This window comes from Ranitomeya imitator, chromosome 2 (genome assembly GCF_032444005.1).
Source record: "Ranitomeya imitator isolate aRanImi1 chromosome 2, aRanImi1.pri, whole genome shotgun sequence".
In the NCBI taxonomy this organism is placed as follows: Eukaryota; Metazoa; Chordata; class Amphibia; order Anura; family Dendrobatidae; genus Ranitomeya; species Ranitomeya imitator.
Window position 1 is genome coordinate 589,134,715 of NC_091283.1, and position 21,947 is coordinate 589,156,661.

At 45.5% G+C, this 21,947-nt stretch overlaps 2 protein-coding genes across 6 annotated transcripts in view; both read left to right on the plus strand.

The window, feature by feature from the left end:
- The window catches only part of L3MBTL1 (L3MBTL histone methyl-lysine binding protein 1), a 70,039-nt gene extending 67,034 nt beyond the window's left edge, over window positions 1-3,005 (plus strand). For all 5 annotated transcript variants that reach the window (XM_069752318.1, XM_069752314.1, XM_069752317.1 and 2 more), the window contains one exon: window positions 2,122-3,005. In XM_069752318.1, the coding sequence (XP_069608419.1) occupies window positions 2,122-2,256 (135 nt within the window). In that variant the 3' untranslated portion in view covers window positions 2,257-3,005. The remainder of the gene's footprint in view (window positions 1-2,121) is intronic.
- SGK2 (serum/glucocorticoid regulated kinase 2) overlaps window positions 2,994-21,947 on the plus strand; it is a 122,469-nt gene continuing 103,515 nt past the window's right edge. Inside the window, exon 1 of the mRNA XM_069752319.1 lies at window positions 2,994-3,101. The gene's annotated coding sequence lies outside the window, so the exon portion shown is untranslated. The remainder of the gene's footprint in view (window positions 3,102-21,947) is intronic.

Genomic DNA, 21,947 nt, shown 5'->3' on the forward strand with positions numbered 1-21,947 from the left:
GACCTGAACCCAATCGAGATGGTTTGGGGTGAGCTGGACCGCAGAGTGAAGGCAAAAGGGCCAACAAGTGCTAAGCATCTCTGGGAACTCCTTCAAGATTGTTGGAAGACCATTCCCGGTCTACCGCTTGAAGCTCATCAAGAGAATGCCAAGAGTGTGCAAACTGCAAAGCAGTCATCAAATCAAAAGGTGACTACTTTGAAGGACCTAGAATATAAGACATATTTTCAGTTTCACACTTTTTTGTTAAGTATATAATTCCACATGTGTTAATTCATAGTTTTATGCATTCAGTGTGAAAATACAATTTTCATAGTCATGAAAATACAGAAAAATCTTTAAATGAGAAGGTGTGTCCAAACTTTTGGCCTGTACTGTATCTCTGTGATTTAGGGGCATGAAAATTCAAAGTTGGAAAATTGCGAAATTTTGAAAATTTTTCGCCAGATGTCCGTTTTTTTCACAAATAAAAGCAAGTAATATCAAAGAAATTTTACCACTATCATGAAGTACAATATGTCGCGAGAAAACATTGTCAGAATCACCGGGATCCGTTGAAGCGTTCCAGAGTTATAACCTCATAAAGGGACAGTGGTCAAAATTGTAAAAATTGGCCCGGTCATTAACGTGCAAACCACCCTTGGGGGTAAAGGGTTTAAACTTTTATATATATATTTTTTTCATATTTTTTTTTTTTAAACGTTTTTTTTTTACTTTTGCCATGCTTCAATAACCTCCATAGGAGGCTAGAAGCTGGCATAGCCTGATCGGTTCTGCTACATTGAAGCGATGCTTAGATCGCCCCATGTAGTAGAATTTCAGCACTGCTATGAGCGCCATCGAGGCCATCGAGGTCTTCAGGTGACCTCTGGTTGTTATGCCAATGCACCGATGATCCCCGACCACGTGACGGGGTCAGCGGTGCGCGTACTTCGGGCCGCGTGGCCGGGAGCGTTTGTTAAATGCCGCTGTCAGCGTTTGACAGCGGCATTTAGCTAGTTAATAGCGGCGGGTGGATCGTGATCGCTGACATGTTCCGGCTTTGATGTGGGCTCACCGCCGGAGCCCACATCAAAGGAAGAGATGCGACCTCCGCCGTACAAGTATGGCGGAGGTCGCGAAGGGGTTAATAACAGAAAAACTGACTGAAACATCAAGAACTAGTCTGAACAGGTGCTTACCAAATAAAGCAATTTATATATCAAAATACGAAAATGGTTGCACTCAATTGTGTTAAAGCATGTCATTGTGAAATACATGAAGTGGGAATAGCAAAATGGCTTTTGAAATTTAGGAAAAATACACATGAGACGTTTAGCACAACATTTGGCCAAACAGTGTGAGCCCATCAACCATCGTCAAGGTAATCTCATGAATCTGATGGGTCCCTGACCTACCTGCCCAGTGTGGACACTTCCCTATGGCTAATATCTGAATGCATGGGTGAAAATAAACACCTCTCTTGGTAGTGGTTGATTGGCTCACACTTTAACACAATTGAGTGCAACCATTTTCGTATACTGGTAACCATTACATATCACACTGGTAGTAATTACACATCACACTGGTAACCATTACATGTCTCACACTGGTAATGCCTCCTTTCATTTACAATAATCTCTGGAGACAGTTTCTCATGCAGATTAGTGTCCGGCCCATAATCCTGTACAGCTCATTTACACGTAAGAAAATCGTGGAATTCTCTGGAATAAGACATCAGGTTGCAGATATCAAGGTATCATCTTATTCAGATTCCTATAAGCTGTGTGTCCATATAGGCTCCTTAGGATGGTTAATCTTACTAACATATTCCCTTTAATGGGTTAGACAAAATAATGAGTTATCCTCTGTCCGTGGGACTTGCTGACATGCCATTTGTATCATGGAGTTCTGACCGCTGGGAGCCTCAGTGATCCCGAGTATGGGGCTCAGCAGTCTTGAATGCTCAACCTCCACTTCATTCATCGTCTGTGGGAGTTCCGGAGAGATCTGAAATGACACTCCAGTAAGTGAACGGTATTTAATAACTGATGATATATGCATTATATTTCCATTACTATATTGTACTCGTCATATACCAATTACCCTAACACTAAATCCCAGTCTTGTGGTTTTTCACAGATGATAGACGGCCAAGCTCTCCTGCTCCTAACACAGACTGACATTGTAAAGATCCTGTGCATAAAACTGGGGCCAGCAGTGAAAATTTACAACTCCATCCTTATGTTCAAGAACACAGAGGACTCTACAGACTGACTGACCCGTGGCTCGTACAGTAGATCCTGTAATCCTTCATTACCAATGCCCTATATCACATTGAATGCCCTCTGTACAGAGCAAGTATGGTTTACGGAGACGCTGAATATGGAAGTCTCATTACTGAGCAATTTCTCCTAGGACTTTAGTGCCACCTCAGAATATCCTGAATAAGTCAGCTGATTAGTCTTGAGAACTTTTGACCACCAGATGGCGTGGTGTGACAGGATTTATGTGTGGACCACGCATGGGACAGAAGTCACCTGGCCTACTCAACACCCAAACTAAGTGCTCAATAAAATACCTGGCGGCGGGGTGCCGGAGGTGTCACAGTCGCCAGAGCATACACAATGTTGTCACAACTGGTGTATTTCCACTGTACTCCTCATTCATCTTCTGACCTGACCCTTTATCTTTATGCTGTTTGGGTTGTCGCCTGGTTTTTCTGGCTTTTCTCCATCTGTGTGAAGAGTGGCATTTTTTTCGCTGTCTCTTTTCTTTCACTTTTCCATGTCAGCAAGAGCACACCTGACTGCATAAAAGACTGGGTCTGATTAGTTCTGTGCACTTGTCATTTCCCATAAAAAAAAAATGCCCAAACACTGAGGGATTACTCATTAACCAGCCAAACTCCAGGCGCTCCTTGAGAAAAATATATTTGACCTTCATACTGTCCCCCACCCCTCTTTCCACCACACCAACCTCCTCCTCTGCCTCCTCCTACGGGCTACTTTCACCCCACCTCCTTAGGCTCAAAAACAAGTCTTGTTGTTAGTTAAAGGTAATTCGGGGTCGTAGACGCCTGGGTGAGTGGATCGCCCCCTCAAGAGCCTAGAACTTTGCAGGTAGGACATTACGCTCAATAATCATGTTGGTAGGTGGACAGTGTTCAAGCAGTTTCTGAGAGGTGACTGGATTTTTGATGAACAGGGTTAACAGTAATAACTTTATGGTGTTCTTCTGGGTCTGCACTCGTCGCTAAATATATGGGGCTGTAAAACTATTTCTGCACGGATAATAAAACAATTGCATTATCTGTAACATACATGTCGGATCCCCAAAATGCCTACCTGAGGTGAATCAGAACAATATGGAGTCTAGGCCACTGTGACGGCTTCCGAGGTGCCCATGGGGCTCCTGACCAAGCAACTTTTAGTGTCCGAAAAAAAGGTCAAATCTGGCCAGTCAAATCCATTGAATCAGAACTACTGGGACAATGCTTCCAACTACAGGAGAAAGTCATAAATGGATGCAGAAGGTATGAACGGGGCAACAAGTGCGGAACATGTATGAGATTATCCGAAATGTGAGCGTAGCAACGTTCCATATTCTGCAGATGGAGCAAATATTAGATAATTCACGGCAGAAGGTAAATGGTTCATTTAACTCGGATACTGGTTTGTCACAAGGTTAACACCCTGACTACAGATCTAGCAGAAGGTTTGTTGGCAGTCCCATGTAAAATACCAAGAGATTTCCCAAATGACTGATGTGACCCTGGTGCATCTGACAAACTCTACTGCGTTAGTCCACTGATCAGGTGAGTGGTGAATGGATAATGTTTCTAGATGTAGCAGTGCCGGATGTGTTAAGTAATTTATATAGGAAAAAAAATGCTGTCCAGTCATCAGAAATTGTCCAAGTGCCACAATTGGTTATTTCTAATTGTAAAGACCAAATGCACTACTGACGTCTGACCGTAGCCTAGGTGGCCATAGTTGTTGGTAGTTCCATCCAATTTTGCGACAATCTTTTGCTTACCTAATGCTTTGTGTAGGCAGGTTCATCCATTACAGGAGTTTGTAGGACATTCCTACTCTTTATAGACCTGTACCGGCCAAGGTCCCAGAGGTGTCAGGTCTTGTCATTGTCCCCTATGCCGATTCCTCGCAGCTTGACAGCTGTAGAGCAAGGAAAGTGCTGTAATGATCCTGCTGAGTGCTCACAATGTGTACACAACAATAGGTTTCCTCACATATGAAGACAAGATTATCTTGTTTCAGTGTTTGGCCGACATCTTGCTTACCATCACAACATATGACGTTTCTAGTTTTGATTTCAGCAATTTTAACTCTTTAGAGATACAGATTTAATTGCCAAACATATAAGTGAGTAAAACAGAAAAAAATGATGGCTCCAGGCCCGCTACACTGAAAAGTGAAAAGAGATTTATCGACCTAGCTGTAAGAGGGCTTGTTTCTCGAGATCTGATTTGGATTTAACAGTTAAGAAAAATAGCTGCACTCTGAAATGTTAAATTCATTGTTTTTAGCATTTCGTAGTGCAGCTATTTTTTCTTTGCTTTAATGAATTGGTTGCCCTAGCTTGCACCTGTTCACACTAGTTTAAATGTGCCGGTCAGTTTTTTCTGTTTGTAGTAAACTATTCCTGATCTGAGCACTCCTACACCCATCAGCCTAAGGCAGGTTTCATTAACTGGATCCTTCCTGTCCTATAAATTATAGGCTTTAAAGTGCAGGAGAAGTGTCATATCAGGTTAGGTTCCCAACAATAAGGTACACCTTGTCGCTGGCTGTTGGGCTCTCATGAATTGGCCAATTTATGCCTTCATTTTTTCTGTAGCAATTTTGCAGTTCCATTTTCTATATTCAATATTTGGATATTATAGTATTCACGTATTTTCTATGGCAGTCCATAATTTGGATGTGTCAGTCGGTTTATTCTGTCTGTATTTAGCAGTGGCAACATTTAGGTGTACATGTAACCTATTAGCTAGCCTATATTAACTCCTTATGGGGTAGATAGAAATAAAATTGCAATTCTGCTGCTGTTGGTTTTCTTTTTTTGTTTGCTTTACACTATTCACAGTGCTATTCTGTGGTTCATTACGATCAGGGCAATTATGCAGCAGGGGTGCGATGGGATGAACGAGGGAGAACATCTGAGCAAGTTTAAACAAGCTTTGGTCCCAGCAGATGTAGCACCGCTGTACATTTTCCCTGTGGACAGCAAGGGCACAACTTCTGTGTTCGCACTATCCCTGCACATACATATAGGTCCATTTCCGTTAAGGGGTTAAAGTGTAATAAGACAAGGTATAAAGCTTAAAAAGTTCCTCTAGCCACAGAGAACTTCTATATTGTAAAGATTCATTTTCTAGCTCAAAAAACAGCTCATAAAAGTGCCAAATTTATTAAAGGCACCCTGTCAGCACAGAATGACTGTTCAAACCAAGCCCATGCACTGTTTTAATTCCTGTTTGTTTTTCCAGATCACGGCTTGCTGGAACTGAATGGTAACAATTATGGTTCCATTCAAATGCTGAAAGCTGTGCAGATGCTTCTCATAGCTGAAAACTTGCTCTAAAAATGTATCAAGTCTAAATAAATCATCTATAAACTGAAAAAAACTCTCTTCTTTCCAGTGAGGACGTACTGGGCCGCAGGCCTTTAAGGGAGGACAACATGACAGGGTTGAGTGGGCCTATAGGGAGTGAACAGAAGGGAGGGGGTTAAAGTGTAGAGTGAAGAGGTGATTAGATTTGAATCGGGGCTCACTGATTGGTTTAGAGGGAAAGAAGGTGGGCAAAAGGGGGTGACGAGGGGGGGGGACTATTATAAAGGGGGACACCCATCTTAGAGGAGCAAACATTTTGGTGCCCTCTTAGCAGTGGAACAAGCTCCCACCCACCCTCCCTTAATTTTGCGGAATTTCTGGTTTTTATGTAGGTCTAAAACTTCGTGACAAGGGTTTAGGGCAAGCTTGGTAAGGGTTGGATCCGCTTCGCTAACGGTTCTGTAAGTATGCTTCGTCGCGGCAGCAAGGTGGGGGGAAAGAGGTCCTCGAAGTTGGTGGTGCTAAGAAATGGCGGCTTGGAGGGGGGGGATTTTTAAGATCCTGGACTCCCCCTGGTGTGGTTTAAAAATGGAAAGGAAATTGGTGGTTATACGATTGAGATGACTGGGGCCGTGGGATTCTGGCGGATATTGGCCGGGCAAGTTTTTTAAGCGTCTCTGAGCTGGTGCTTAGCGGCTAGAGGCAAAGACACGACCTGGAGGCCAAATTATGGAGATTTGACTTGAGTTGGTTATTTGCTGGGGCTTCGAGGACCGCCTTCCCTGGGGTTTAATGTTAAGCAATTAAACAATTATGTTTGAATGTTAATAAAAGGCTGCTGTGGCCAATTTATCCAAATAAACGTTTGATGAGTAGTCATTGGGGTATGGGTTAAATGAGTGTTTGGGGGTTGGTTTTAGAAGGGTTTAGAGTTAATTGTCGGTTTAAGTGAAACTCACGGGCATCACGAATACCCAATGTCATGATAGTTTTGGTTGGTTTTTTTTTAACAATCAGTGCATATCAGTACATGGATGAGCTAAGAGTCACTCCAACATCAGCTTCATGGCTGAGGCAGGAGTCTGTGTGACAGGAGAGTGGGACGTCTTCCATTACTCTCATCAAGGTCCATGAGTTACGAAAAGAATGTTGCATATGCTGTAGGCTGTGCCTCTCTGTTTCTGTAACTCTTATTTACCTCTGTCAGGATGATGTATTGCGGCCCTCTTGGGTGTTCCTGATTCTCAGAACACTTGTCCTGAATGACTGATATGGAATTAACCATTTAACCCCTTTACCCCCAAGGGTGGTTTGCACGTTAATGACCTGGCCAATTATTACAATTCTGACCACTGTCCCTTTATGAGGTTATAACTCTGGAACGCTTCAACGGATCCCAGTGATTCTGACATTGTTTTCTCATGACATATTGTACTTTATGATAGTGGTAAAAATTCTTTGATATTTAGAAACTAATCCGCAGCATTGCACGCTTGGCGGTTCCAAGCGCTGTAGATTAGGCAGGGGTGGAAAGAGATGATTTGCATAGCTCCTCCTACTGCAAAGGATTCTGGGTAAACCTGCTATTCTTTGTATTATGCTGCTTGCAAGTACTTTCCGTTTCAGGAAAGCATCCACTATGTATTTCCTTTGAGTAGAGGGCTTTTCGGTCTCTTTCGTCCCGCTACATTTAGCCCAACTTGGGTCTCTCCCTAAGGTGGCTAGCATGTATGTATCGCTTGCTCACCGAGCCCCACTCCATACAGCCAACCAATTCCAGCCCTGTGCTGATGAGGGCCTAAAGCCCGAAACACGTGTCCACAGGTAGGAATTGGTTGGCTGTGTAAATTTAGAAACTAATCCGCAGCATTGCACGCTTGGCGGTTCCAAGCGCTGTGGATTAGGCAGGGGTGGAAAGAGATGATTTGCATAGCTCCGCCTACTGCAAAGGATTCTGGGTAAACCTGCTATTCTTTGTATTATGCTGCTTGCAAGTACTTTCCGTTTCAGGAAAGCATCCACTATGTATTTCCTTTGAGTAGAGGGCTTTTCGGTCTCTTTCGTCCCGCTACATTTAGCCCAACTTGGGTCTCTCCCTAAGGTGGCTAGCATGTATGTATCGCTTGCTCACCGAGCCCCACTCCATACAGCCAACCAATTCCAGCCCTGTGCTGATGAGGGCCTAAAGCCCGAAACACGTGTCCACAGGTAGGAATTGGTTGGCTGTGTAAATTTAGAAACTAATCCGCAGCATTGCACGCTTGGCGGTTCCAAGCGCTGTGGATTAGGCAGGGGTGGAAAGAGATGATTTGCATAGCTCCGCCTACTGCAAAGGATTCTGGGTAAACCTGCTATTCTTTGTATTATGCTGCTTGCAAGTACTTTCTGTTTCAGGAAAGCATCCACTATGTATTTCCTTTGAGTAGAGGGCTTTTCGGTCTCTTTCGTCCCGCTACATTTAGCCCAACTTGGGTCTCTCCCTAAGGTGGCTAGCATGTTTGATATTCCCTGCGTTTATTTGTGAAAAAACGGAAATTTGGCAAAAATTATGAAAATTTCGCAATTTTCCAACTTTGAATTTTTATACAATTAAATCACAGAGATATGTCACACAAAATACTTAATAAGTAACATTTCCCACATGTCTACTTTACATCAGCACAATTTTGGAACCAACATTTTTTTTTTGTTAGGGAGTTATATGGGTTAAAAGTTGACCAGCAATTTCTCATTTTTACAACACCATTTGTTTTTTAGGGACCACATCTCATTTGAAGTCATTTTGAGGGGTCTATATGATAGAAAATACCCAAGTGTGACACCATTCTAAAAACTGCACCCCTCAAGGTGCTCAAAACCATATTCAAGAAGTTTATTAACCCTTCTGGTGCTTCACAGGAATTTTTGGAATGTTTAAATAAAAATGAACATTTAACTTTTTTTCACAAAAAATTTACTTCAGCTCCAATTTGTTTTATTTTACCAAGGGTAACTGGATAAAATGGACCCCAAAAGTTGTTGTACAATTTGTCCTGAGTACCCCGATACCCCATATGTCGGGGTAAACCACTGTTTGGGCGCATGACAGAGCTCGGAAGCGAAGGAGCGCCATTTGACTTTTCAATGCAAAATTGACAGGAATTGAGATGGGACGCCATGTTGCGTTTGGAGAGCCCCTGATGTGCCTAGACATTGAAACCCCCTACAAGTTACACCATTTTGGAAAGTAGACCCCTAAGGAACTTATCTAGATGTGTTTTGAGTGCTTTGACCCACCAAGGGCTTCACAGAAGTTTATAATGCAGAGCCATAAAAATAAAACAAAAATTTTCCCACAAAAATTATTTTTTTAGCCCCCAGTTTTGTATTTTCCAGAGGGCAACAGGAGAAATTGGACCCCAAAATTTGTTGCCCAATTTGTCCTGAGTGCGATGATACACCATATGTGGGGGGAACCACTGTTTGGGCGCATGGAAGGGCTCGGAAGGGAAGGAGCGCCATTTGGAATGCAAACTTAGATGGAATGGTCTGCAGGTGTCACATTGCGTTTGCAGAGCCCCTAATGTTCCTAAACAGTAGAAACCCCCCACAAGTGACAACATTTTGGAAAGTAGACCCCCAAAGGAACTTATCTAGATGTGTGGTGAGCGCTTTGACCCACCAAGGGCTTCACAGAAGTTTATAATGCAGAGCCGTAAAAATAAAACAAACATTTTTTACCACAAAAATTATTTTTTAGCCCCCAGTTTTGTATTTTCCCGAATGTAACAGGAGAAATTGAACCCCAAAATTTGTTTTCCAATTTGTCCTGAGTGCGCTGATACCCCATATGTGGGGGGGAACCACACCATTTTGGAAACTAGACACCCTAAGGAACTCATCTAGATGTGTTGTGAGAGCTTTGAACCCCCAAGTGTTTCACTACAGTTTGTAACGCAGAGCCGTGAAAATAAAAAAAACAAAACTTTCCCCCCAAAATTATTTTTTAGCCCCCAGTTTTGTATTTTCCCTAGGGTAAGAGGAGAAATTCGACCCCAAAAGATGTTGTCCAATTTGTCCTGAGTACGCTGATACCCCATATGTGGGGGGGGGGGGCACCATTGGGCGCATGGGAGGGCTCGGAAGGGAAGGAGTGCCTTTTGGAATGCAGACTTAGATGGAATGGTCTGCAGGCGTCACATTGCGTTTGCAGAGCCCCTGATGTACCTAAACAGTAGAAACCCCCACAAGTGACCCCATATTGGAAACTAGACCCCCCAGGGAACTGATCTAGATGTGTTGTGAGAACTTTGAACCCCCAAGTGTTTCACTACAGTTTATAACACAGAGCCGTGAAAATAAAAAATCTTTTTTTTCCCACAAAAATTATTTTTTAGCCCCCAGTTTTGTATTTTCCCAAGGGTAACAGCAGAAATTGGACCCCAAAAGTTGTTGTCCTATTTGTCCTGAGTTCGGTGATACCCCATATGTTGGGGTAAACCCCTGTTTGGGCACACGGGAGAGCTCGGAAGGGAAGAAGCACTGTTTTACTTTTTCAACGCAGAATTGGCTGGAATTGAGATCGGACGCCATGTCGCGTTTGGAGAGCCCCTGATGTGCCTAAACAGTGGAAACCACCCAATTATAACTGAAACCCTAATCCAAACACACCCCTAACCCTAATCCCAACAGTAACCCTAACCACACCTCTAACCCTGACACACCCCTAACCCTAATCCCAACCCTATTCCCAATTGTAAATGTAATTAAACCCTAACCGTAACTTTAGCCCCAAACCTAACCCTAACTTTAGCCCCAACCTTAACTGTAGCCCTAACCCTAGCTCTAACCCTAGCCCTAACCCTAACCCTAGCCCTAACCCTAGCCCTAACCCTAGCCCTAACCCTAACTTTGGCCCCAACCCTAACTGTAGCCTTAACCCTAGCCCCAACCCTAACCCTAGCCCTAACCCTAGCCCTAACCCTAGCCCTAATCCTAGCCCTAACGCTAACCCTAGCCCTAATTGGAAAATGGAAATAAATAAATTTTTTTAATTTTTCCCTAACTAAGGGGGTGATGAAGGGGGGTTTGATTTACTTTTATAGCGGGTTTTTTTAGCAGATTTTTATGATTGGCAGCCGTCACACACTGAAAGACGCTTTTTATTGCAAAAAATATTTTTTGCGTTACCACATTTTGAGAGCTACAATTTTTCCATATTTTGGTCCACAGAGTCATGTGAGGTCTTGTTTTTTGCGGGACGAGTTGACGTTTTTATTGGTAACATTTTCGGGCACGTGACATTTTTTGATCGCTTTTTATTCCGATTTTTGTGAGGCAGAATGACCAAAAACGAGCTATTCATGAAATTCTTTTGGAGGAGGCGTTTATACCATTCTGCGTTTGGTAAAATTGATAAAGCAGTTTTATTCTTTTGGTCAGTACGATTACAGCGATACCTCATTTATATCATATTTTTATGTTTTGGCGCTTTTATTTGATAAAAACTATTTTATAGAAAAAATAATTATTTTTGCATCGCTTTATTCTCAGGACTATAGCTTTTTTATTTTTTTGCTGATGATGCTGTGTGGTGGCTCGTTTTTTGCGGGACAAGATGACGTTTTCAGCGGTACCATGGTTATTTATATCTGTCTTTTTGATCGTGTGTTATTCCACTTTTTGTTCGGCGGTATGATAATAAAGCGTTGTTTTTTGCCTCGTTTTTTTTTTACTACGGTGTTTACTGAAGGGGTTAATTAGTGGGCCAGTTTTATAGGTGGAGTTGTTACGGATGCGGCGATACTAAATATGTGTACTTTTATTGTTTTTTTTTATTATTTAGATAAAGAAATGTATTTATGGGAATAATATTTTTTTTTTCATTATTTAGGAATATTTTTTTTAATTTTTTTTTACACATTTGGAAATAATTTTTTTAACTTTTTTACTTTGTCCAAGGGGGGGACATCACAGATCGGTGATCTGACAGTTTGCACAGCACTCTGTCTGATCACCGATCTGTCTCAGAGCACTGCAGGCTTTAAAGTGCCTGCTCTGAGCAGGCTCTGTGAAGCCGCCTCCCTCCCTGCAGGACCCGGATGCCGCGGCCATCTTGGATCCGGGCCTGCTACAGGGAGGGAGGTATGGAGACCCTCGCAGCAACGCGATCACATCGCGTTGCTGCGGGGGGCTCAGGGAGCCCCTTCCCTGCGCGATGCTTCCCTGTACCGCCGACACATCGCGATCATGTTTGATCGCGGTGTGTCGGGGGTTAATGTGCCGGGAGCGGTCCGTGACCACTCCTGGCACATAGTGCCGGATGTCAGCTGCGATAGGCAGCTGACACCCGGCCGCGATCGGCCACGCTCCCCCCGTGAGCGCGGCCGATCGCGTATGACGTACTATCCCGTCGGTGGTCATAGGGGCCCACCCCACCTCGACGGGATAATACGTCTAATGTCAGACAGGGGTTAAAGGGAACCTGTCAGCAGGATTGTGCACAGTAACCTACAGACAGTGTCAGGTCGGCACCGTTATACTGATTACGATTAGGGTTGAGTGACTTTTAGTTTTTTAGGGTCGAGTCGGGTTTCGCGAAACCCGACTATCTCAAAAGTCGAGTCGAGTGGAATCGGCCGATTATCGCGAAAAGTCGGGGATCGACCGAAACACGAAACCCAATGCAAGTCAATGGGGAAGCATAGTCGGCAGTGAGTGAAGGCCAGGAAACCACCTACAGTGCCCATTTTAATGGCAAAAACATCCATTCTTGTTACTGAAGCTTGTCAATCTTAATTTACCTTATAATAATAGTAAGGCATTGGAAATTGGGGGTCATTTGGCTAAAGTTGTGGGGTGTTGTGGAAATCTGGACCACGTCACGGCAGTGGAGCAGGGAGAGGTAAGTATTTAAACTTTGCAAGTGCTGTGATCCTGAGCAAGCAGGGGGGGCCCACTCGTTGGCATTGGCACTGGCACAGGGCCCCTCAAAGTACGGCGGTGTGTTTGCACGGCGGGGGCGCCTCCCACCGGCAGCGACACTTTTGCGTACTATGAGGGGCCCTGTGCCAGTGATGTCGCCAACGAGTATTCCCCCCCCCCACCTGATGAAGGAACCTGCACTTTCATCTGCACCTTCCTCTTTGTCCCCGTGTAAGGTGGTATGGTATGCGTGAAGGGGAACCTGACTTTCAGCAGGGTCACACTCTGGCTGTGTAGCGTGCACGGGGAATGTAGCGTTCTGGGTCAATGTACCAGCAGACTCATCTATCACTGGCTGGGCATTGGGCAGGATGAGGAGGAAACACAGATATAGGCCCAAATAATAAAGTGGGCTAAATGCAGTTCAAAATTGGTAACAGGACTAGCCAGGGGGCATTGCTTTGTTCAGTGGAGTACAACTGTAATGAGAGGCTGACACAGTGAGTAGGCCCAAATCAGTAAGTAGGCTAAATGCAGTTCAAAATTGGTAACAGAAGTAAACAGGCGGCACTGGTTTGTTCAGTGTAGGAGAACATCAAGGAGCGGCAGACACCGTTAGTAGGGCCAACAAAACAAGTATGCCAAATGCAGTGTTATATTAAAAAAAATTTAACGAGAGCCTGAAGATAGAAGCTAGGGAAAGGCAATTTGGAGAACACCTTGGAGCGTAAGACACCGTTTGTAGAACCCAGACCCAACTTGTAGGCCTAATGCATTGTTGTTTCAACAACTACTTAACAAGAGCTTGAAGATAGAAGCTAGGGAGAGGCAACCTGGAGAACACCTTGGAGCGGCAGACACCGTCCCTACAACCCAGACCCAACTTGTAGGCCTAATGCAGTGTTGTTTCAACAACTACTTATCGAGAGCTTGAAGATAGAAGCTAGGGAGAGGCACCCTGGACAACACCTTGGAGCGGCAGACACCATCTCTACAACCCAGACCCAACTTGTAGGCCTAATGCAGTGTTGTTTCAACAACTACTTAACGAGAGCCTGAAAATGGAATTTCAGGACAGGAAACCTGGAGAACAGCACGGAGCGGCATACAACGTTAGTAGGCCCCAACCAAACTAGTAGCCCCACTGCAGTTGTTTGATTAAAAAACTATTTAACAAGAGCTTGAAGATTGAAGCTCAGGAAAGGCAACCAGGAGAACACCTTGGAGCGGCAGACACTGTTAGTAGGCCCCAACCAAACTAGTAGCCCCACTGTAGTTGTTCGATTAAAAAACTATTTAACAAGAGCCTGAAGATTGAAGCTCAGGCAAGGCAACCAGGAGAACACCTTGGAGCGGCAGACACCGTCTCTACAACCGAGACCCAACTTGTAGGCCTAATGCAGTGTTGTTTCAACAACTACTTAACGAGAGCCTGAAAATGGAATTTCAGGACAGGAAACCTGGAGAACAGCACGGAGTGGCATACAACGTTAGTAGGCCCCAACCAAACTAGTAGCCCCACTGCAGTTGCTTGATTAAAAAACTATTTAACAAGAGCCTGAAGATTGAAGCTCAGGAAAGGCAATCAGGAGAACACCTTGGAGCGGCAGACACTGTTAGTAGGCCCCAACCAAACTAGTAGCCCCACTGCAGTTGTTCGATTAAAAAACTATTTAACAAGAGCCTGAAGATTGAAGCTCAGGAAAGGCAACCAGGAGAACACCTTGGAGCGGCAGACACTGTTAGTAGGCCCCAACCAAACTAGTAGCCCCACTGCAGTTGTTCGATTAAAAAACTATTTAACAAGAGCCTGAAGATTGAAGCTCAGCAAAGGCAACCAGGAGATCACCTTGGAGCGGCAGACACCGTCTCTACAACCCAGACCCAACTTGTAGGCATAATGCAGTGTTGTTTCAACAACTACTTAACAAGAGCTTCAAGATAGAAGCGAGGGAGAGGCAACAGAGAGAACACCTTGGAGCGGAAGACTCAGTTTGTAGACCACAACGAAACTTGTGGCCCCAATGCAGTGTTATAATTCTGACAAGCTAAAAATCAGCCTTTTTTTTTTTTTTAAAGGAGGAGGACAGCTGTATTAAGTGGCGCAGACAGATACTGCTAGTAGGCCTTACACCACAAAGTAGGCTCACTGCAGGATGAAAAAAAGTTACATGGGTACACGGTCGGCATTGGTGGGCTCAGCGGAGGACAAATGGAAGTAGGGACCGCAGACAGACTTAGTAGGCCTAAAATTAAAAAAAATAGGCTCAAAGCAGTTTGAATTATCTTGCAGGGGTACACAGGCAGCATTGGTCAGCGGAGGACGATTGGAAGGAGTTTCTGACACAGTTAGTACTCCCAAAAAACAAATAGATGTTAATGTCTCGCAAAACAACAAAACCAAAAAAACAAAAGGGTGGCATACTTAGGTAGAGGGGTGGGCTCCTCTGCTGAGTTTCAGACATAGTAATTTGGTGCTAAGTATTTATTGGTGTCAATATAGGACACTGACCCTGACTATTTTAACTAGCATCATACATGTCAACAAATTGGTATTGTCAGTGCCAGGCATTGAAGGATGTCAGCGCATAGACTAAACATTGGTGGAGCTGTGAGAGATAATTTTGCAAGTGGTAGAACAGTGTTTGAGCTGGGGGGGGGGACTCTCTTGTGGCCGGCGGTACAGGCCCAGGGCCCCTCATGTTACAACGGTGTGTCTGACGTTGGTTGCGCGCCACCACTGCCAGATACACTTTATTGTACTATGAGGGACCCAGTGGCAGTGCCGTCGACCAAAAACGGGCACACCCACCTCTTCAGACAAACGGCACTCTCACGGGTGCTTGCGCCAAGTGGCGAGACCACGGCCCCGTGGGGGAGTTAGCCCATTTAGGGAGGTGTAAACATGTCGTATGCTGGGCAAACAGCTGCTGCAAATTAAGAGATTGGAACAGTCAGTAAGACCAGTCCACAAGCGAGACCTTTTTATAGGAGAGCTAGGTGTCAGCCGGGAAAGGTGGGGCAAAATAATTTGAAATCCATGAGTGGTTCATTTTAATGAAGGTTAGATCATCAACATTTTGGGTAGCCAGACGAGTCCTTTTTTCGGTCAATATTGAACCAGCAGCACTGAATACTCTTTCTGATAGCACACTAGCTGCTGGGCAAGCAAGCTCCTGCAATGCATATTCTGCCAATTCAGGCCAGGTGTCTATTTTGGATGCCCAGTAATCAAATGGGAATGACGGTTGAGGGAGAACATCGATAAGGGATGAAAAATAGTTAGTAACCATACTGGACAAATGTTGTCTTCTGTCACTTTGAATTGATGCTGCAGTACCTGTCCTGTCTGCGGTCATTGCGAAATCACTCCACAACCTGGTCAGAAAACCCCTCTGTCCAACGCCACTTCTGATTTGTGCACCTCTAACACCTCTGCCCTGTTGCCCCCTGCAGCTCGTATGAGAACCATCACCGGCGCTGTGTGCTGGGAATGCCTGAATCAAACGGATTCCAGAGTTGCTTGTTTGGTTGCTAATATTTGTTCGAGGTTCTCATGTGGCATGATATTTTGCAATTTGCCTTTATAGCGAGGATCAAGGAGGCAGGCCAACCAGTAATCATCATCGGTCATCATTTTAATAACGCGTGGGTCCCTTTTGAGGATACGTAAGGCATAATCCGCCATGTGGGCCAAAGTTCCAGTTGTCAAATCTGCGGTTGTGCTGGGTTGAGGGGCAGTTTCAGGCAAATCTACGTCACTTGTCTCCCTCAAAAAACCTGAACCCGGCCTTGCAACGCCACCAGTTTCTATTGGCCCCGGAGAAGCTTCCTCATTCAAAAAATACTCATCCCCATCATCCTCCTCATCCTCCTCCTCTTTGCCTGCTACCTCGTCCTGTAGATTGCCCTGATCAGACAATGGCTGACTGTCATCAAGGCTATCCTCTTCCTCGGCTGCAGACGCCTGCTCCTTTATGTGCGTCAAACTTTGCATCAACAGACGCATTAGGGGGATGCTCATGCTTATTATGGTGTTGTCTGCACTAACCAGCCATGTGCATTCCTGTTATGATCTGGTGGCCTTGGAGCAGCATGAGACGTACTCTGGAGAAGGTGGTCCGTGTACTGACCGCAAACCCTGAACCTAGCAGCGCAACTAAAAGTAGCCGTGGGGGGTACCTAACACTCCCTAGACCCCTCGGCACAGCCTAAGATCTAACTACCCCTAAAGACAGAAACAGGAAACCTATCTTGCCTCAGAGAAAATCCCCAAAGGATAGATAGCCCCCCACAAATATTGACTGTGAAAGGAGAGGGAAAAAACATACGCAGATATGAAATCAGATTTTAGCATAGGAGGCCATACTAGCTAAAAAGAAAGAATAGAACAGAGTACTATGCGGTCAGTATAAAAACACTAGAAAATATCCACCTCAGAAAATACGGATCACCACATCTGACTAAAGATATGGGGGGTATATCTGCATCTCCAGAGAAATAGCTAGGCTGCAAAAAATCCTTCACAGACCAAGCTGGACAAGACAAAAACATGAAAATGCACAGAACTATAAGGTCCACTGCAGGTGGACAGCAAAAACAAAGCCAGGACTTATCTTTGTAGAAAAACACAGCAAACTGGAGAGACCAGCAGGGAAGTGAATCCTTCAAGAACAATGGACAACTGGCACTGACTAAAGGATCCTGCAAAGCTATATACCCCAGTCAGTCCTGCAATTAGTAGATACACATGTCCACTCCTGTAATCCAGGCACAACTGCATTACCCTCTACAACCACCGGAGGGAGCCCAAAAGCTGAATTCACAACAGTACCCCCCCCTTGAGGAGGGGTCATCGAACCCTCACCAGAGCCCCCAGGCCGATCAGGATGAGCCCGATGAAAGGCACGAACCAAATCAACAGCATGGACATCAGAGGCAGAAACCCAAGAATTATCCTCCTGGCCATAACCCTTCCACTTGACAAGGTACTGAAGCTTCCGCCTCGAAAAACGAGAATCCAAAATCTTCTCAACAACATATTCCAACTCCCCATCGACCAATACAGGGGCCGAGGATCAACGGGCTCCACATATTTCCGCAACAAAGATTTCCGGAAGACATTATGAATAGCAAACGAGGCCGGAAGCGCCAGGCGAAAGGACACCGGATTAATAATCTCAGAAATCCTATAAGGACCAATAAATCAAGGCTTAAACTTAGGGGAAGAAACCTTCATAGGAACATGACGGGAAGATAACCAAACCAGATCACCAACCCGAAGCTGGAAACCAACATACCGACGACGGTTAGCAAAACGCTGAGCCTCCTCCTGAGACAACACCAAATTGTCCACCACATAAACCTAAATCTGCTGCAACCTGTCGACCACAGAATCCACACCAGGAAGGTCAGAAGGCTCAAACTGCCCAGAAGAAAAACGAGGATGAAAACCAAAATTACAAAAAAAAGACGAAACCAAAGTAGCCGAACTAGCCCGATTATTAAGGGCAAACTCGGCCAATGGCAAAAAAGCCACCCAATCATCCTGATCAGCAGACACAAAGCATCTCAAATAGGTCTCCAAGGTCTGATTAGTTCGCTCTGTCTGGCCATTTGTCTGAGGATGAAATGCAGAGGAAAAAGACAAATCAATGCCCAGCTTGGCACAAAAGGCCCGCCAAAACCTAGAAACAAACTGGGAACCTCTGTCGGACACAATATTCTCCGGAATACCATGCAAACGTACCACATGCTGAAAAAACAACGGAACCAAATCAGAAGAAGAAGGCAATTTAGGCAAAGGCACCAAATGAACCATCTTAAAAAATTGGTCACAGACAACCCAGATAACCGACACTCTTTGGGAAACAGGAAGATCGGAAATAAAATCCATAGAAATATGCGTCCAAGGTCTCTCAGGGACCGGCAATGGCAAAAGCAACCCACTAGCGCGGGAACAGCAAAGCTTAGCCCGCGCACAAATCCCACAGGACTGCACAAAAGAACGCACATCCCGTGACAAAGAAGGCCACCAAAAGGACCTACCAACCAAATCTCTGGTACCAAAAATCCCAGGATGGTCAGCCAACACAGAACAATGAACCTCAGAAATCACTTTACTAGTCCATCTATCAGGAACAAACAGTTTCCCCACAGGACAGCGGTCAGGCTTATCAGCCTGAAATTCCTGAAGAACCCATCGCAAATCAGGAGAGATGGCAGAAAGAATCACCCCTTCCTTCAAAATGCCGACCGGCTCACGAACCCCAGGGGAATCAGGAAAAAAACTCCTAGAGAGGGCATCCGCCTTAACATTTTTAGTACCAGGAATGTACGAGACCACAAAATCAAAATGGGAGAAAAACAGGGACCATCGAGCCTGTCTAGGATTCAGCCGTTTGGCAGACTCGAGGTAAATCAGATTCTTATGATCGGTCAGGACCACAATATGGTGCTTAGCCCCCTCAAGCCAATGTCGCCACTCCTCAAATGCCCACTTCATAGCCAACAACTCCCGATTGCCGACATCATAATTGCGTTCCGCAGGCGAAAACTTCCGAGAAAAGAAGGCACACGGTTTCATCAAGGAACCATCAGAATTCCTCTGAGACAAAACGGCCCCTGCCCCAATCTCAGACGTGTCAACCTCAACCTGAAATGGAAGAGAAACATCTGGCTGACGCAACACAGGGGCAGAAGTAAATCGGCGTTTAAGCTCCTGAAAGGCAGAAACAGCCGCGGATGACAAATTCGTCACATCAGCGCCTTTCTTGGTCAAATCGGTCAGAGGTTTAACCTCACTGGAGAAGTTGGCAATGAAACGACGATAAAAATTAGCAAAGCCCAAGAATTTCTGAAGGCTCTTCACAGATGTGGGCTGAATCCAATCATGAATGGCCTGAACCTTAACCGGATCCATTTCTATAGATGAGGGAGAAAAAAATGAAACCCAAAAAAGGATGTATAACAGCACGCCTCTGTTCGCACAGTCTCTGAAGCATGTGCAGTGTGGAGTTCCACCTTGTTGCAACGTCGATGATTAGGCGATGCTGTGGAAGGTTCAAAGACCGCTGATGGTTCTGCATACGGCTGGAGTGCACGGGCGAACGGCGGATATGCGAGCAAAGTCTGCGCACTTTGAGGAGCAGGTCGGGTAACCCCGGATAACTTTTCAGGAAGCACTGCACCACCAGGTTTAAGGTGTGAGCCAGGCAAGGAAAGTTTTTTTCAGTTGTGAAAGGGCTATGGCAGCCATAAAATTCCTTCCGTTATCACTCACTACCTTGCCTGCCTCAAGATGTACAGTGCCCAGCCATGACTGAGTTTCTTTCTGCAAGAACTCGGACAGAACTTCCGCGGTGTGTCTGTTGTCGCCCAAACACTTCATTGCCAATACAGCCTGCTGACGCTTGCCACTAGCTGTCCCATAATGGGACACCTCGAGTGCAACATGGGCAGCTGCGGATGGAGTGGTTGTGCGACTGCGGTCTGTGGACGAGCTCTCGCTTCTGCAGGAGGACGAGGAGGAGGGGGGGCGGCGAACGCCTACAGCCAACTGTTTCCTAGACCGTGGGCTAGGCAGAACTGTCCCAATATTCCTGTTCCCTGTGGACCCTGCATCCACCACATCACCCAGTGTGCCGTGATGGACACGTAACGTCCCTGGCCATGCCTACTGGTCCATGCATCTGTTGTCAGGTGCACCTTTGTACTCACAGATTGCCTGAGTGCATGGACGATGCGGTCTTTTACATGCTGGTGGAGGGCTGGGATGGCTTTTCTCAAAAAGAAGTGTCGACTGGGTAGCTCGTAGCGTGGTACAGCGTAGTCCATCAGGGCTTTGAAAGCTTCGCTTTCAACTAACCAGTAGGGCATCATCTCTAATGAGATTAGTCTAGCAATGTGGGCGTTCAAACCCTGTGTACACGGATGCGAGGATGAGTACTTCCTTTTCCTAACGAGAGTCTCATGTATGGTGAGCTGGACTGGAGAGCTGCACATGGTGGAACTAGCGGGGGTGTCGGTGGACATGGCAGACTGAGAGAGGGTTGGTGATGGTATTCTTGCTGGTGCCCTACATGCTGTGTTTCCTACTATGAAACTGGTGATTCCCTGACTGCTTTGGCCTGGCGATGAAACCTGCACATTTACTGCAGGTGGTGCAGGAAATGGTGGGCTTACAGTGAGGGAAGGGATGTAGCGTTGCTGACTAGCTTCATTGGCCGAGGGTGCTACAACCTTAAGGGACGTTTGGTAGTTAGTCCAGGCTTGCAAATGCATGGTGGTTAAATGTCTATGCATGCAACTTGTATTTAGACTTTTAAGATTCTGACCTCTGCTTAAGGTACTTGAACATTTTTGACAGATGACTTTACGCTGATCATTTGGATGTTGTTTAAAAAAATGCCAGACTGCACTCTTTCTACTATCGGATACCTTTTCAGGCATTGCAGACTGAGCTTCTATAACCGGATGGCCACGCTGTCCTACAACTGGTTTTACTTTTGCCACGCGTTTTTGGCCAGATACGGGCCCGGCAGATGGAACCTGTTGCGATGTTGATGCCTGCTGCAGCTCCTCCTCCTCCGCTTCAGAGGTACTGTCGCCTGCACCCTGTTCCCCCAATGGCTGCCAATCGGGGTCAACATCTGGGTCATCTATGACCTCCTCTTCTATGTCGTGTGCAACTTCGTCTGTGTCACCGTGTAAGCCGGTGGTATAGCGTTCGTGACGGGGCACCATAGTCTCACCAGGGTCTGATTCTGGATCAGTACACTTCGAGGGCAATGTTCTGGTCTGAGTCAAAGGAACAGCATAGTAATCAGGCTGTGGCTGTGCATCTGTGCACTCCATGTCCGATTCAACTTGTAATGGGCATGGCCTGTTAACTGTTTCACTTTCTAACCCAGGAACGGTATGTGTAAAGAGCTCCATGGAGTAACCCGTTGTGTCGCCTGACGCATCCTTCTCTGTTGTTCTTGGTGAAGAAGCGACTTGTCCCTGACCGTGAACATCCACTAACGACGCGCTGCTTTTAGATTTAGCAGTTTCAGAAGAGGAGGCGAAAGAGCTAGAGGCTGAGTCAGCAAGGAAAGCCAAAACTTGTTCTTGCTGCTCCGGCTTTAAAAGCGGTTTTCCTACTCCCAGAAAAGGAAGCGTTCGAGGCCTTGTGTAGCCAGACGACGAACCTGGCTCAACAACTCGAGACTTAGGTGCTATATTGCTTTTCCTACGACCACCTGATGCTCCACCACCACTACCATCATTACCAGCTGGCAATGACCGCCCACGGCCACGACCTCTTCCACCAGAGTTCCTCATTGTTTGAAAAACGTAACCAAACTAACGGTATTTGTTACTGTAAAACCAGTTACAAGGTGAACTCAAACTTCTGTTGGATTTATATATCCCTTTATAGGTGGGTGAGACTGCAGGGAAAATCAGGCCAAATGTATAACAGTACACAGCTTCAGTGGCAGACAGATATG